Consider the following 16,862-nt stretch of genomic DNA (forward strand, 5'->3'; position numbering starts at 1 on the left):
TGCTCCTGTGAAGTTAAAAAGTTGTGTAGGCCTCTGTGCCATAAGGAAACTGGGTAGAGCAAACCTTGGGGCTTCAGAGAAAAGGATAGGGATAGGCTATGGGATGTGAAAGGTGTGAGGGTGGGGAATTGGGGACTAGCTGGCCTGTAGAGGACAGGGGGGCTATGAGTGACAGGATTCTAGGATGGGCATATGAGGTGGAGTTAACAGCAGGAGTACAAAAGTCCAGAGGCCAGGGCAGCACCATGTGTGTGGGAACTGCTAATCTGTGAGGTTCATGGCCCATAGGCAGAGAGGGTGGGGTAATAGGTCAGTTGGAAGACAGAGCTGAACTAAATTTCAGACAAGAGTCTTGAGAGAGGTGTCATATAGTGTATCAGAACTTCTTCAAAAACCACCAAAGTGCTAATGACCATTGTCACATGTGTGTAACAGCCAGGACTTAAGTGGCTTTGCAGAGGGAGCTGTGAGGTCTCCCATAGCTGCTGCAGCCATATGTTACCCTCCAAGTCTGAGCTCCTTTGATTCTGGCTGTCTGCTCTGCAGCAGCGATGGCCTGCTGCCATTTATCTGTGATCACACTTCACAGAAACCTCATCTGGGGCGCCCTTGCTGCCAGTGCCGATTCCTGCTGCAGGGACCCTTTTTAGCTGTCTCAGTTTCCTAACCTTCCCTTGCTTCCCTGCTGAGCCTCAGTTTTTATCATTATGAGAATCCTAAGTTGCTTGCTGTGTAGAAGGAACTGAGTAGAAAAGAGATCTTTGTAGGCATCATTGTTGTTGCAGAAAAAGCAATTTTCTTCTCCCACTTTGAGGGTGAGAGTATTTTCCTGTATTTCATGGGACTTCAGTGTTCACTGGCATCTTGGTGTTGGGGGTTTTGGGATTTTCTCTTTGGGCTTAGTAAAGGGAAGCCGTTCTCTGTTGAGTGTTGGAGAGAGAATGTTGCCACATGTCTTGAGTTGTAACTCAGATTGCTGTTTTCTACAGAAATAATGTTGTAGGTGACCATAAATTCATGGTTCAACTATACTTTATGTTTAAAACGTTTGAATTAGTATTTAAGAAGTTTGTGTATGTTTTTTGGGAGAACTGCATTTCAGATTCTAAATAACCATTATTGTAGTACAAAAAATATAAAAACAGACCTGGGCTTTCTTTTTTAGTTTTTAATTGCTTAAGTGACATACCAAAAGTTTAATCTTTTGATTGACAATTAGAATATTTGTAGGTATTTTTATTTTGTTTTGTTTCATTAGAAACATTAATAGATTTTGAAATACTAGATTTGTAAGTTAGAGACCATCTGTATGGAATTATGGTAGTAGTAGTTTTGATAGCAGTTAAGGGTGGAAATGACTCATCTTAAAGGGACTTTGGGAGAATTTCCAAGTACTGATGCTTGCTGGATTTATTCATTAAACCAATTTATCCATTTTAAAGTTCCTTTGAATTTTTTTAATTGTTTAAGCTATTGTGTGCCAAACAACTATCTTTTTTTTTTTTTTAAAGATGTATTTATTTATTTGAAAAGCAGAGTTAGAGAGAGTGAGAGGGAGAGGGAGAGAGGGGTCTTCCATCCGGTGGTTCACTGCCCAGATGGCCACAATGGCTGGAGCTGAGCCTAGCAGAAACCAGGAGCCAGGAGCTTCTTCCACAGGGGCCCAAGGACTTGGGGCCATCTTCTGCTTTCCCAGCCCATAGCAGGGAGCTAGATTGGAAGTGTAACAGACAAGATTTGAACCAACGCCCAAATGGGATGCTGGCAGTGCAGGCAGCAGCTTTACCTACTACGCCATGCCCCTAAACTTCATTTGTAAATGTTCTTGTGTAATTTTCTTTATATAAGAGAGAATTTCTTAGATAATCTTTGAAAATAAAGATCGAGTCTTTGATTATAAAAAAAACCTTAAAAGATACATGAATAGTACAGATTCAACTGTTATGTATAGAAATCTTAAGGAAATGTTGACTTTTTTTCTTGTTATTTTTCCTGTAACTATTTTGCAATCCAGTGGGTAAATTATAATTTTTAATTTACGCAGATGATGTGATGCCAGCCACTTACTGTGAAATTGACTTAGATAAAGAAAAGAGAGATGCATTTGTGTATGCCATCAAAAATCACTACTGGTACCAGATGTACATAGATGACTTACCAATATGGGGTAAGTGTTACATGTTATATTTAGAGTTTGGGAATGTTTGTATAATAATCAACATTTATGTAATCACTCTGTTAAAGTGATTGGATCCTGGATCATTGTGTAAATGTCTTCAGTATTTTCCACTGAATGATTTTACTTCCAATTTTATGGTCTTTTGTTATTAGTGATTTTTGACAAGACCAAACCTTACTTGAAATTCTGCTTAAATATAACTTTCATACAGTTTAACTTCTCAGATTCAAGGAATTAAAAAGTTCTTTGGACAGTCTGAAATATCCTCTGCTCTTATTTTTCTTGTATCTTATTTTACTTTGTGTTTTTAAAAAACAATTGTAGGAACTGAATAAGATTTTGAAATATGATTCTGCCTGTAGTACTGTGTTAATATGATTTTTAGGTGTGATAGTTTCTGAAATAGCTTACTTTGCTAATTCCTCTTATTTTCCAAATTCCAAATATTTAAAATATTTTATGTTTTAGCCCTTGCTCATGTATGTTAATGGAGAAGAGCTGTGGTATAGTTATAGATTTTGCATAATCCAGAAATCATTTATGTTGGGCGACACCAGCACACCGGGTTCTAGTCCCGGTTGGGGCACTGGATTCTGTCCTGGTTGTTCCTCTTCCAGGCCAGCTCTCTGCTGTGGCCAGGGAGTGCAGTGGGGATGGCCCAAGTGCTTGGGCCCTGCACCCCATGGGAGATCAGGAGAAGCACCTGGCTCCTGCCTTTGCATCAGCGTGGTGCGCCGGCCGCAGTGGCCATTGGAGGGTGAACCAATGGCAAAGGAAGACCTTTCTCTCTGTCTCTCTCACTGTCCCCTCTGTCCAAAAAAAAAAAAAAATTACAATGCAAAGTGTGGCCTGATATGGCCATCATGTTTGATTTCATTTTTCTCATAATGTTTTTTCTTTTTTTGTCTTTGGACGAAAGATTTTTAAAGATTGTTAGCCGATTACTGTGCTCGTAAGCAACAAACTATGAAAGACTGAATAGAGCAGAGTTCACTGTTATAATAAAATGGAATTTGTAAGAAAGTTAATCTCAGATATTTGTGTGCCTCATCTTTACTGTTGCACGTTAAATAGGTATATGTAGTAAGCATTTCATATAAATCATTGTAATTAGAGTTACAGCAACACAGACATTTCTGATCAACTCTGAGGTAGTGAATATTGACTAAAGTTTTATGAGCCTATACATATATAATCTCATATATATATATATATATATATATATATATATATATATGAGATTCCATTAGTCTGAGCTCCCTTAGCTTTTGGTGAGAGAGCAGTTTCCTCCCTTTTTTTCTTTTAAAAAAATTGCTTATGGGTTTCTTTTCTGACTCCTTAAGTGTTTTTCAGTCAGTGCTATAAGCTGCTGCTGCTCCTGCTTTTTTTTTTTTTAAAGATTTATTTATTTATTTGAAAGGCAGAGTTACAAAGAGGCTGAGGCAGAGAGAGAGAGAGAGAGAGAGAGAGAGAGAGGTCTTCCATATGCTGGTTGAGAGAGAGAGAGAGAGAGAGAGAGAGAGAGAGAGGTCTTCCATATGCTGGTTCACTCCCTAGAAGGCCGCAAAGGCCAGAGCTCTGCTGATCTGAAGCCAGGAGCCAGGAGCTTCTTCTGGGTCTCCCATACAGATGCAGAGGCCACAGGACTTGGGGCCATCCTCCACTACTTTCCCAGGAAGTGACAGAGAGCTGGATTGGAAGTAGAGCAGCCAGGAGTCAATCCCACACCTATATGGGATGCCGGCACTGCAGGCTGCAGCTTTATCCGCTATGCCACAGAGCTGGCCCCTGTAAGCTTCTTTAACAACATTGGCAACTGTGCTTTTTTTGTCTTAAAATTGTAAATGTGTAAATATTTTTCAACCCTGGAACTCCAGGTTGTGCCGTCTTTGGGGAGATACTTCTGGATGTCCTATAATGTCTGAGCCTTGGAGAATCCCCGTATGGAGAAAAAAAAGTTCTTCTCTGATTTTTTGGGGTAAAGGTTTCAGAGTTGATTTTAAAAGCCTCTTAGAGAATAGCTTCTTATTTGATATTTTGTCTGCCTCCAAAATCTGGCTTTCAGAGTAGACAGGCAAGCAAACCTTAATGAAATTCATTATTAGAAGAATTTTTTTTTTTTTTTTTTGACAGGCAGAGTGGACAGTGAGAGAGAGAGACAGAGAGAAAGGTCTTCCTTTGCCGTTGGTTCACCCTCCAATGGCTGCCGTGGCTGGTGTGCTGCGGCCAGCGTGCTGTGGCCAGCGCACCGCGCTGATCCGAAGCCAGGAGCCAGGTGCTTCTCCTGATCTCCCACGGAGAGGTGGCACTTGGGCCATCCTCCACTGCACTCCCTGGCCATAGCAGAGAGCTGGCCTGGAAGAGGGGCAACCGGGATAGAATCCGGCGCCCCGACCAGGACTAGAACCTGGTGTGCCGGCGCCGCAAGGCGGAGGATGAGCCTGTTGAGCCACGGCGCCAGCCAGAAGAATTTCATTGTTCCTATACAACCCCAAACAAAACAAAACTATACTTCTTGAATTTATATCATTAGAAAGAATCATTTTTGTCAATAATCAAATAATCCTTTCTAAGAAATCATCTTATTTTTTTTTCTAATGCTTTAACAGGGTGCACTGACCAAGGCAGTAAGGCCTTCAGTAACTTACAGAGCTTAAGGCTCTTGGGAAGTATACAGGCTTGGCGGGGGGGGGGGGGGGGGGGGAGGGGGGGAGACACTGGAGAAATGCTGACAGGGAACAAGAGATGATTCCTCAGCTACCATCTACTGTCCTCACATTTTTGAAATTTTACCTTCAATATCGCAAATCATGATCAAAGTGATCATTTTAAACTATTGCCTCATGACTGTTTATCTTCACTTCTTTCATTTTAATGACTTTCTGTGGACAGGTACAGAACTTGAGGTATAAAGAGGAGGCATTTTTTAAAAAAGATTTATTTATTTTCACTTGAAAGAGTTAACAGAGAGAGGAGAGGCAGAGAGAGAGAGGTCTTCTATCCGATGGTTCACTCTCCAATTGGCCGCAACGGCTGGAGCTGCGCCAATCCAAAGCCAGGAGCCAGGAGCTTCTTCTGGGTCTCTCATGTGGGCAGGGGCCCAAGCAATTGGGCCATCTTCTACTGCTTTCCCAGGCCATAGCAGAGAGCTAGATTGGAAGTGGAGCAGCTGGGTCCTATATGGGATGCTGGCACCTCAGGCCAGGGCATTAACCCGCTTCGCCACAGCGCTGGTCCCAAGAGGAGGCATTTTAAGTTTGAGACCCACGTATACAAATGTGCATCTTATTAGGAATGGGTAGATTATAGGTTATTGGAGAAGGTGTTATACTGGGCCTCTGGAAACCTTGGTTTTCTTTTCTTTTCTTTTTTTTTTTTTTTTGAGAACTAGTGGTGAAGTAACCTTACAGAAGGCGATATAGAAGAACTGAAATTTTGGGATGCTAAATAGTATGCACATATAAGGTGATAATTGTTACAGAGAAGGTGAAACTAATGACAGTTACGAACTTTGGGGATCAAATTAATGGTACCTTATGCTGAACTGTTCATTATTTTTTTAAAGATTTTTTTTTAAAATTTATTTGAAAGGCAAAAATAGAGGAGAAAAGAGAGGGTGCAGTGGGGAGAGAGAACTCCCACCCACTGGTTTATTCCCCAAATGGCTGCAGCCAATGTCCAGGGCTAGGCCAGGCTGAAGTTAGGAGCCAGGAGTTTCTTCCAGGTCTTCCATATGGGTGGCAGGGCCCAAGGGCTTGAGCCATCCTCCACTGCCTTCTCAAGTGCATTAGCAGGGAGCTGGATTGTAAGTGGAGCAGCCAGGTTTCGAACTGGCAACCACGTGGGATGCTGGCACTGCAGGCTGCAGCTTAATCTTCTGTGCCACAGCAATGGCCTCTGTTCATCACTTATTTGATGTGGAATGGCCATGGTGTGTGTTTGCTAGGTAGTTAACAAAGAGCAGAAGTCCTGCCTGCACTTCTGCCTTGTTCTGCCTATAAGCAATAGTAGTGATAAATGCTTTTATATACAAAAACATTTGAATGTGCATTACCTTCTAGGATATATTAAATGTTAAGTGGTATTACCTTGTATAAAGTGTTTTTTCTTTTGTAGGTATTGTTGGTGAAGCAGATGAAAATGGAGAAGATTACTATCTTTGGACCTACAAAAAACTTGAAATAGGTTTTAATGGAAACCGAATTGTTGATGTTAACCTAACTAGTGAAGGAAAGGTGAAACTGGTTCCAAATACTAAAATCCAGATGTCTTATTCTGTGAGTATTAAAATAATTGTGTGCAGGAAGATGTGTTTGTGATCTAATGTCAGCAATTGTGTTTTCAAACTTCAGTAAATGAAATGTGGCTTGAAATGGGACATTTCAAAATATTACTATTGTTCTGTTTTCTCAGTGTGCCTAGTAGCCTCCTAAAAGCAGGCAGTAGGTTTGTTTCAGGTCTCTCATGTTAGATGCCAGTTAAGTATTTGTGAGACCTACTATTTGTTTTTTTACAGTACAGTTTGCTATTAGAACTGCCATTTATTTTCCTTGTAACTGGGATGACTCTGTTACTAGTAGATAATAGTAGTGTTCAAGCTTTGTGCACATATTCCTAGTGCAAATAATACTTGAATAGCTAAACATGAAGAAATTTGATAGTTGTAATAAAAATAACGCATAAGGATAAATTCAAATTAGTTTAAACACTTGTGACGTGCTTCTGTTAAGTCAGTTCTTAACACATTTTTCAGGTCAGAATGTTTAAGTCAAGAGTAAAAAACAATTGAAAACTGAAATGATCCCTTGAAGTTGTAAGTTTAATTAATACACAGAAAACTTGGATTAGTTTTTGTAATGTCTTTTTAAGCTTCACCGATTGTCAGTAACTTTGCACTGTTTTTTTATTTTTAATTCTAAGTTTGTAAATCTTTTGAAATTTTGCTTAAGGTGTTGTCAGCAATTGTTGATTTGTTTATTGGCCTTGGTTTTTAAATGGAAAAACATTTTTTTTCAGGTAAAATGGAAAAAATCCGATGTAAAATTTGAAGATCGATTTGACAAATATCTGGATCCATCTTTTTTTCAACACAGGGTAGGTAAATAGTTTGTATAGCTTTGCACCAGGTTAACAAACACAGGGGACCTGCCATATGCAAGGAACTGTGCTGAATGAAAGCTGTGGATTTCAAGATTTAGCTAATGATGATTGCAAGTATGACCTGGGGGTGTCATAGGGTGGTAGGAGGTGGTAGAAGGGCAATCAAAAGCTCACTTTTTCATGCCTGTAGTTTAAAATAATTAAGAGATACACAAGGAAGAATACAGCATATGGGAAGCCAAAATGTTACTCTTCAAAGAAGGCTATAATATGGGAGAATGCAGTTCATATCCATGGTTGTTAAATGGGCTTCTTAGAACTGAAACTTAAATTAGATTTAAAACAGACAGTGCTGGACTGTTGGAGGCTTCTCTGTGTGGGTAACTGCACTTGTGAAACTTAAGGTCTGCGTACTTTGGTATACCTAGTGGTTTCCTTTAAACTCAGGATCAAAAGCTTAAAGGAGTTGTAGGAAATAAAGGATGTGGATGTTTGGGGGAAGTGTATTCCAGGCAGAGGCAACACTTATTAAAAGCCTGTTAAAGTGGGGACCTGCTTGTGGTTTGAAGATGAGCAGAAGATGAAGTCAGCAAGGTTGCAGGAGCCAAATCATCCGTGGCCCTTGAAAGGACTTCTGTTACTCTTGAATGTAAAGGAGGTAGGGGAGCACTGTAGTGTTTTCAGAAAGCAGGGGAGAGGTAAATCTGACTTACCTGTTAATTTGGGTTATTAGATTGAGAGTAGGTTCTGTGAGGTTAAGGTTGGAGCAGGGAGACTAATGGAGAGGATATGATAGCAACTCATGTAAGAAGTGAAGGTAACCCAGACCAGGGTGGTAAGTGATCTAGGGGGTGAAAATGAAGATAGAGCCAACAGGATTTCCTAATTGATAGAAAGATACAGAAGGGTTGCAAAGAACTCCAGGGTTTTCAATCTGAGCAACTGTTAGAATGGAGCTGCTCTCACTGGGGCTATATTTTGAGATTGGGACTTAACAAGTTTCAAGATGTCTGTAAGATACCCAAATGGAGACACTTTCCATTAAGTTGGATATGTCAGTATGGAGTCCTGAGGAAGACGTCTGGGCTAGAGTGGGCTAGAGATACAAGTTTTTCAGTAATTGATATATAAGTAATTTTTATTTTATTTTATTTTATTTTTTTTTGGACAGGCAGAGTTAGACAGTGAGAGAGAGAGACAGAGAAAGGTCTTCCTTCCATTGGTTTACCCCACAAATGACAGCTACGGCCAGAGCTGTGCCGATCCGAAGCCAGGAGCCAGGTGCTTCCTTCTGGTCTCCCATGCGAGTGCAGGGCCCAAGCACTTGGGCCATCCTCCACTGCCCTCCCAGGCCACAGCAGAGAGCTGGACTGGAAGAGGAGCAACCGGGACTAGAACCCAGGGTGCCCGCACCGCAGGCGGAGGATTAGCCTAGTTAGTCGTGGCACCGGCTATAAGTAGTATTAAAAGCTGTGAGATTGGATATGATTTCCAAGGATTGAGTCCTGGTATAGTAAGAAGAGTTAAGGGAGAATAGGAAATCTAGCTAATGGCTTTGGGGAGTGAGGACAAAAATTAATCTGTCATACAAAGGAAGTGTGTTGCAGAGGATAGAAAGATGAGTTCTGAATTTATTGCTGATATGTCAAGTAAGATGGGTACTGAAAAGCAACTGTTGGGTTCATCTGGAGTTATCAGTGGACTTGATGAATAGCAGTTTCTGTGTAGTGGTGGGGCAAAATCTGAATGGAGCCACTGTGAAAGATTGACAGGAAAGAAATTGGAGACAAGTACAGACCTGTGAGGAGATTGGCTGCTAAATGGAGCAAAGAAATAGTGCAGTAGCTGGTAGGGAAGATGGAGACAGGAATTATTTTTTTTTTAAGATTGAAGAAACGTATTAAGTAAATATGCTGGCAGGGTTCAACAGGCTGCCGAAAACTGACAGTGTACAGGAGCGATGGGAAATGTGCGGCGTTTTCCTCTGAAGGTGAGAGGGGATGGAATTTACTACATACGTGTAGGACTGTTTCTAGTCTAGTGGCTGAAAACACAGCGTAAGAGCTAAACCAGATTCCAACTCAGCTGAATGACCAGGTCTCTACCTCCTGTTTTCCTCAGCAGTGAAGCAGGGACTGTAACACTTCACAGGGTTGTGGGGAAATTTCACTTTGATAATAGATGGCCTGAAGCACCTACTTTGGTGTTTTGCACATAGCTGGTTCTCAGTAAGAGGCAGCACTATTGGTGTGGTTAATTATTGTGTCCTAAATTTATGACAAATTAAAGGTGCTGCTCTAGGATTATCAACACTAGGGGGTGCTGGAGTGCAGCAGTTACTAGGGTTAGTTACCCCTTTGTGATATCTGGTTTCTTTATTGTTTTCGAGAAATGGTTTCCCTGATGCAATAATTATAAAATAATACATTACATAATCTTAGAATAAAAGAATATTATAAAATGTCAAGTTATTGGTGGTGCATTATAACAGGTATTGCTATCAAGTTTGTGTCTTAGAAAATAGAAGAGAGCCTTGTTATAAATGTTAGCATTTATGTCATATCTCTCATTACTGCATAGTAACTATGCAAAACTTCTATTGTCTTTAACAGTTTAATGATGATAAGAGTCATATTTTTACCCCTCTTGACCTCTTCTGAGTTATTATTAATTTCCCAGGATAGGAGCAAAACCAAATCTTTGGAAAAGTCTAACATTTTATATGTATTTTTTTTTTTAAGAATTATTTATTTGAAAGTGAGAGTTGCATAGAGAGAGAGGAGAGGCAGAGAGAGAGAGAGGTTTTCCATCCAATGGTTCACTCCCCAGTTGGCCGCAACTGCTGCAGCTGTGCCGATCTGAAGCCAAGAGCCTTTTCTGGGTCTCTCACGCAGATGCAGGGGCCCAAGCACTTGGGCCATCTTCCACTGCTTTCCCGGGCCATAGCAGAGAGCGGGATCGGAAGTGGAGCAGCCAGGACTCAAACTGGCGCCCATATGGGATGCCAGCACTGCAGGCAGTGGCTTTACCCGCTACACCACAGCACCCCCCGCCCCCTTTTTTTTTTTTTAAAGATTTATGTATTTACTTGAAAGGCAGAGTTACAGAAAGGCAGAGAGAGAGAGGGATGTCTTCCACCTGCTGATTCACTCCCTAGATGGCCAGAGCTGCACTGATCTGAAACCAGGAGCCAGGAGCTTCTTCTGGGTCTCCCATGTGGGTGCAGGGGCCCAAGTTCTTGGACCATCTTTCACTCCTTCCCCAGGCCACAGCAGAGTTGGATTGGAAATGGAGCAGCTGGGATTCGAACCAGCACCCATATGGGATGCCAGTACCACAGGCGGCGGCTTTGTTTGCTATGCCATGATGCCTGCCCTGGAAAAGCCAGTTGTTACTAACTACCCTTATAAATCTTAAGTGATACTTTTATAATAATCTCAAAGTTTTATAACCTTTTGGGGGAAAACATTTTAAAATATAATGTATTCATTGTTTCCTTTATAATTTCAGTAGGTGGTCAATAAATAAATAGAATGAAAGAAAGAATGCTCTTATGAAGTAGCATTGACTCTCCTTTTTTCAGGAAGAGTTTATCCCTGATGCCTCAGGGTATGTAAGAGGGCCTGGGGCCTTTTATCATAGTGCACAGCCTCAACAGAGTAGCCCAAGTTAAAAATCTATCCTGATTACATGAGACAGTATGTCCATATGTTCAGTTTTCTATGTATGTATGTATGTGTGGAAGGTTAGAGCAAGAGGATGTCTATGAGAAGTAGAGTAGGTATAATGAGGTTTTATGGAGGAAAGAGTACATGAGTTGGAATTAAAGACTAGTTAGAATTTATAAAGTGGGTAGGAGCACATCCTGTGAGAGAAGAAATTATGAGAAAACACAGAGATGGAATTGAGTATGCTGTGCTTGTCGGTCATTGAGGAGGTATAGGCCTGACTGGAATATTAGAATATAATGGAATGAAAGGTTGATTAGATAAGCTGAGGTAGCCCTATTTCAGGAAGTATTAAATACTGGAGAAAATTAAGATTTAAAAATGTTTTAATTTGTAATTTATTTGAAAGGTAGCCCCCGCCCCCACACATCTACAGAAGAGTGAGAGATGACGAGAGAGAGAACGTGATCCCATCCTTGGTTTACTCCTGAAATGCTTGCAACAGCTGGGGCTGGGCCAGGTGAAGCCAGGAGCTAGGAACTCAGTCCAGGTCACTTATGTGGGTGGCAGGGACCCAAGTACTTGAGCATCATCACTGCCTCCCAGGGTGTAAGTTAGCAGGAAGCTGGAGTCAGGAGTGGAGCCGGAACTCCAACGCAGGCACTCTGCTATGGAATGCATTTTAAGATGTGTCACTGTAAGTATTAGCATAGAGGAGTGATATATGAATGTGTTTCATTTTTTTAAAAATTTTTTTATTTTTTCCTTTTTATTTTTGACAGGCAGAGTGGACAGTGAGAGAGAGAGACAGAGAGAAAGGTCTTCCTGTACCGTTGGTTCACCCTCCAATGGCCGCTGCGGCCGGCGCACCGCACTGATGCAAAGGCAGGAGCCAGGTGCTTCTCCTGGTCTCCCATGCAGGTGCAGGGCCCAAGCACTTGGGCCATCCTCCATTGCACTCGCGGGCCACAGCAGAGAGCTGGCCTGGAAGACGGGCAACCGGGACATAATCCGGCGCCCTGACCAGGACTAGAACCCGGTGTGCCGGCACCGAAGGCGGAGGATTAGCCTATTGTGCTGCGGCGCCGGTCATGAATGTGTTTCAGAAAGATTTTTCTTGGTAGCTTTTTACAGGATTGAAGGGGAGGACAAAGACACACACAGACTAGCCAACTAGGAAGCCATTAGAACAGTCAAGGTATGAGATGATGGTATAGGAATAGAGAGAAAGGGAGAGATACAGGAGACATTTTTGAAGGAAAATAGAAGTCAATAATTGTTACCTATGAAGTCACTAAGGAGAAGCAAGAACCAGAGCTAATTCTGAGTTTCCAAAGCCAAATGTTCACACACGTGACATGTTACGAGTTTGCTTTTGGGAAGCTGAGTTTGAAATTTCAGGAAGGCATTCAAGTGGAAACTATTGTTGTTAGCAGAAGTCTGAAAAATGAGAAAGAAAGTTAGAGATTTGGAGCAGGTTGGGCATTTAGGAATGGAGGGTGTTGTCATTAGAACACTGGTTGAAAGTTCCAAGAGCCTAAAGAGGTCACAGCAGAGTACCAAGAGGGGAGCTTTGGGGGCAGGCAGTTCCCAAAGGGTAGGATGAACTGGTAGAAAGAGGAGAAGCTGCAGTCAGTGAAGTAGGATGGTGTAGCGTTGGGGGTCAGGGTGGCAGAGAGATCAAGGAGGGTTAGGCAGATAACTGACTGCCGAATTGGGTTAGAAATTCATTGCAGGCCTTTGAGAGATGTTTCTGTGGGACCAAAGGGAAATTGCAATGTGCTTTAGAGCAAGAAATGGAGCAGTAGTCTGATTGGAAAAGTGTTGACATTGGAAGGAGGGTGTTGAGAAGATCTGAACAATGTGAGGGTACAAAACAGCAAGGGAACATTTTAACAGATAATAATAGTGATAACAGTAACTTTGAGATTTGTTTAGTGTTTATGATATGCCATAGGAGGTTGACAGGAGGAGTGACAGGCTAGGAGGATAAGTGAAGAGAGTCATGTTGTGCTGGCTGGATAGAAGTTATGCTAATCTGCTTCAAGTGAAGGCAAGAGAAAGGGTGACTTTGAGGCTTTGAAGAGAGAAGAGAAATTCTGGAACTGCCTCTAAGGATCTTCTGGGAATGGAATATTCATAAAAGAATAACTGGGCAGTGCCACAGACCTAGTTCAAGTAAGATGCACTGGGTTCTGAGATGCACTCAGAGATATATCTTGTGATTAAGAACCAGAATATGTATATAACTTGTGATTAATGTACACATGAAATCAAAACCAAGAGCTTTGAGAACATTGAGGACCTTCAGGGGTAGAGAGGATGAACTAATGTAAGCAAGTGAAGCACACTATTCAAGGAAGGTGGCCTTAGTCCGTATCAACTGACCGTGATGATTTGGTCCTCATATTTTTAAGGGTTATAGGTTGGTATGGAGCTAACATTTATTATCTGCTGTTTCGTGCCAGACATGATGTCATAATTTTTGTATATATTATTATGTGATTTGCCTTACACATTTTTCAGATGAGAATTGGCAGAACCTTGGTTAAAACCCAGACCACTTTGATGCCCATGCTCATTTTATACGATACTGAATAGCATGTTCTATATGGTCAAATTATATTTTTTAAAAAATTTATTTATTTATTTAAAATTCAGAGTTACACAGAGGGAGAAGGAGAGAGAGGTCTTTCATCCACTGGTTCACTCCCCAATTGGCTGCAATGGCTGGAGCTGCGCCAGTCCGGAGCCAGGAGCTTCCTCCGGGTCTCCCACGTAGGTGCAGGGGCCCAAGCACTTGGGCCATCTTCTACTGCTTTCCCAGGCCATAGCAGAGAGCTGGATCAGAAGTGGAGCAACTGGGTATCGAACCAGCACCCATATGGGATGCTGGCACTGCAGAAGGTGGTTTAACCCGCTACACCACAACCACAGCGCCAGCCCCAGTCAAATTGTACAGTAAATTTGATTGTGAACGCTTGTATAATATTTCTGATGAATGGAAATTTACTGTAAAAAAAAGAAAAAAAGCTAGTCTCAGGGCTGGTGTGATGGCACAGTGGGTTAAGCTGCCACCTGTGATGCTGGCATCCCCTAAGAGACCTGTTTGAATCTTGGATGCTCCACTTCTTTTTTTTTTTTAAAGATTTATTTATTTATTTATTTATTTGACAGATAGAGTTACAGATAGAGACAGACAGACAGAAAGGTCTTCCTTCTGTTGGTTCACCCCCCAAATGGCTGCCACGGCCGACGCTGCACCGATCCGAAGCCAGGAGCCAGGTGCTTCCTCCTGGTCTCCCATGCGGGTGCAGGGGCCCAAGCACTTGGACCATCCTCCACTGCCCTCCTGGGCCACAGCAGAGAGCTGAACTGGAAGAGGAGCAACTGGGACTAGAACCCAGCGCCCACATGGGATGCCGGCACCACAGGCCCAAGATTAACCAAAGTGAGCCACGGCGCCAGGCCCCAGGATGCTCCACTTCTGATCCAGCTCCCTGCTTTATGTGCCTGGAAAATCAGATGGCCCACGTGCTTGTGTCCCTGCCCCCAACTTGGGAGACCCCAGATGGAGTTCCAGGCTTGAAAAGAAGAGTTATAGAAAGAGAGAGACAGAGAGAGATCTTCCATTCGCTGATTCACTCCCCAAATGGCCACAACAACTGGAACTGCACTGGTCTGAAGCCAGGAGCCAGGAGCTTCTTCTGGGTCTCCCACATGGGTACAGGGGCCCAAGCACTTGGGCCATTTTCCACTGGCTTTCCCAGACACATTAGCAGGGAGCTGGATCAGAAGTGGAGCAGCCAGGACTTGAACTGGTGCTCATATGGGATGCCGGCACCACAGCCAGAGGCTTTACCCACTATGCCACAGCACCGGCCCAGTAAAAAGATTTTGAAGAGCTATCTTTAAAGATGTTAACATATAGTTGTCATAATGAAACCTATGAATTTTATGTTGATAACATTTTATTTTCTTTTGTTTTAGATTCATTGGTTTTCCATTTTCAACTCCTTCATGATGGTGATCTTCTTGGTGGGCCTAGTTTCAATGATTTTAATGAGAACTTTAAGAAAAGATTATGCCCGGTACAGTAAAGAAGAAGAAATGGATGACATGGTGAACATTTTATATTATGTTTATAAAAGCAGCTTACTTCAGTATTATTTTGAATGTTGGATTGAAAGTCATTCTTTGTTGTCTGAAGTGCTTGAGGCCAGGTGAATTTTCAGAATTCAGAATTTTCAGATTTCAGAAAGGTATAAAACCCTCCATGGAGTCTTATGCCCTGTAAATCAGATCATTAATTTTTTCAGCATAACATGTGAGTGTTCATCCTATGTATCAATGAATGGTATAAATCATATTATTAGTTGAAGCCAAGTTTTGCCACCAAGTTAAGGATACATCAAAGTTACAAAACAAACTTTTTAGTTTTTCAGAGCTTTTGATTAGGTTTATATTAATCTCTTTCTGGTCCTGAGGATCGTTGCATATAATCCAGGGAGCAGGTGAAAGGATCAATTGACATTTAATTTAGAGGGCTGAGAGAAAAGGTTTGTCTTCTTAGTTCTTTTACTAAATTATAGAATAGAGATACATTCTATAGAGTATTGATGGCTGTTCTAAGTGGGTATTCTCCAATATTAAATTAGTTTGGGAAGTAGTTACAAAATATAAATGTTAATATGCTAAACTATATTGTAAAGAATCAGAGGGTAGATAAAATATTTGGCACATCTCAGATCTCATCAGGTGTGCCTCTCCCCCACCAAAAGACAATTTCTTAGGAAACTGTTTTAGGAACACTTGCTTACTAGGGTTGAAAAGTGAAAATTTAAAAATACTATACACAAATTAAAACTTTGATATTTTCCCCATATGTTTTGTTAAATTCTAGTCTATAAAGTACATTTCTGTATATGTTTTTAGGGCATATACTGGTGTGGGAACTGTTACTCTTTTTCCCTCTCTCTGGTCCCAGTTTTATTTAGGCCACAGTCTGATAAGAATGTCAAGGATGGTGTATGAAAATAACAAGAAAGTCAGTATATTGTGATGTCAATTTGACCATTTCAATAAAGAAATTAACATTTAAAATCTTTCAGTTTTCAAAATATTTAATTATTTGAAAGGTAGAATGACAGAGAAAGAGATCTGTCCTTTGGTTCACTCTCAAATGGCCACAATGGCCAGGACTGGGCAAGGTTAAAGTCAAGAGGCTGGAACTCCATCCAGATCTCCCTCATTTGTGGCAGGGGCCCAGGCACTTGGGTCACCTGCTATTGCTTTCCCAGGCACATTAGCAGAGAGCTGGACTGGAAGCATAGCTCCAGGACTCGAACCAGTGATCTGATTCGGGGTGCTGGTGTCACAGGCAGCTGCCTTACCCTGTTGCCCACAGTGCTGGCCCCATTGACCTTTTCTTTCTGCTCCCAAATCTTTTCTTTTTTCATTTTTTGAGATTCTCTCATCACAACCAGGAATCACCTTGCTGAACTTCAATACTAACATCAGTTTTTAAGACAGGGATTATTTTAAACTAAAATTTCTTTTCTCAATATTTAAATCCCTTTAAATAGCTATAAATTTGGAGGGTGGTAAATTACAGCTGCAAAGTTTTTTAAACTATATTTTCATTTAATTCTAAATTTTTTTTTTCTCTGTAAAAATATATTTATATATAGGATAGAGACCTAGGAGATGAATATGGATGGAAACAGGTGCATGGAGATGTATTTAGACCCTCAAGTCACCCACTGATATTTTCCTCTCTCATTGGTTCTGGATGTCAGATATTTGCTGTATCTCTCATTGTTATCATTGTTGCAATGATAGAAGATTTATATACAGAGTAAGTGCATATACTTTATGATGTTTCTGTTCTTGAATGGTTTAAATTATTGGAACCC

General features: G+C 41.3%; 1 protein-coding gene across 1 annotated transcript in view; it reads left to right on the forward strand.

Moving 5' to 3' along the window:
- The window catches only part of TM9SF3 (transmembrane 9 superfamily member 3), a 72,005-nt gene that overhangs the window by 21,726 nt on the left and 33,417 nt on the right, over nucleotides 1-16,862 (forward strand). Inside the window, exons 3-7 of the mRNA XM_062213907.1 lie at nucleotides 2,045-2,167; nucleotides 6,296-6,456; nucleotides 7,196-7,273; nucleotides 14,938-15,069; nucleotides 16,638-16,804. Coding sequence (XP_062069891.1) covers nucleotides 2,045-2,167; nucleotides 6,296-6,456; nucleotides 7,196-7,273; nucleotides 14,938-15,069; nucleotides 16,638-16,804 — 661 coding nt within the window. The remainder of the gene's footprint in view (nucleotides 1-2,044; nucleotides 2,168-6,295; nucleotides 6,457-7,195; nucleotides 7,274-14,937; nucleotides 15,070-16,637; nucleotides 16,805-16,862) is intronic.

The sequence above is a fragment of the Lepus europaeus genome, chromosome 17 (genome assembly GCF_033115175.1).
Source record: "Lepus europaeus isolate LE1 chromosome 17, mLepTim1.pri, whole genome shotgun sequence".
Taxonomy (NCBI): Eukaryota; Metazoa; Chordata; class Mammalia; order Lagomorpha; family Leporidae; genus Lepus; species Lepus europaeus.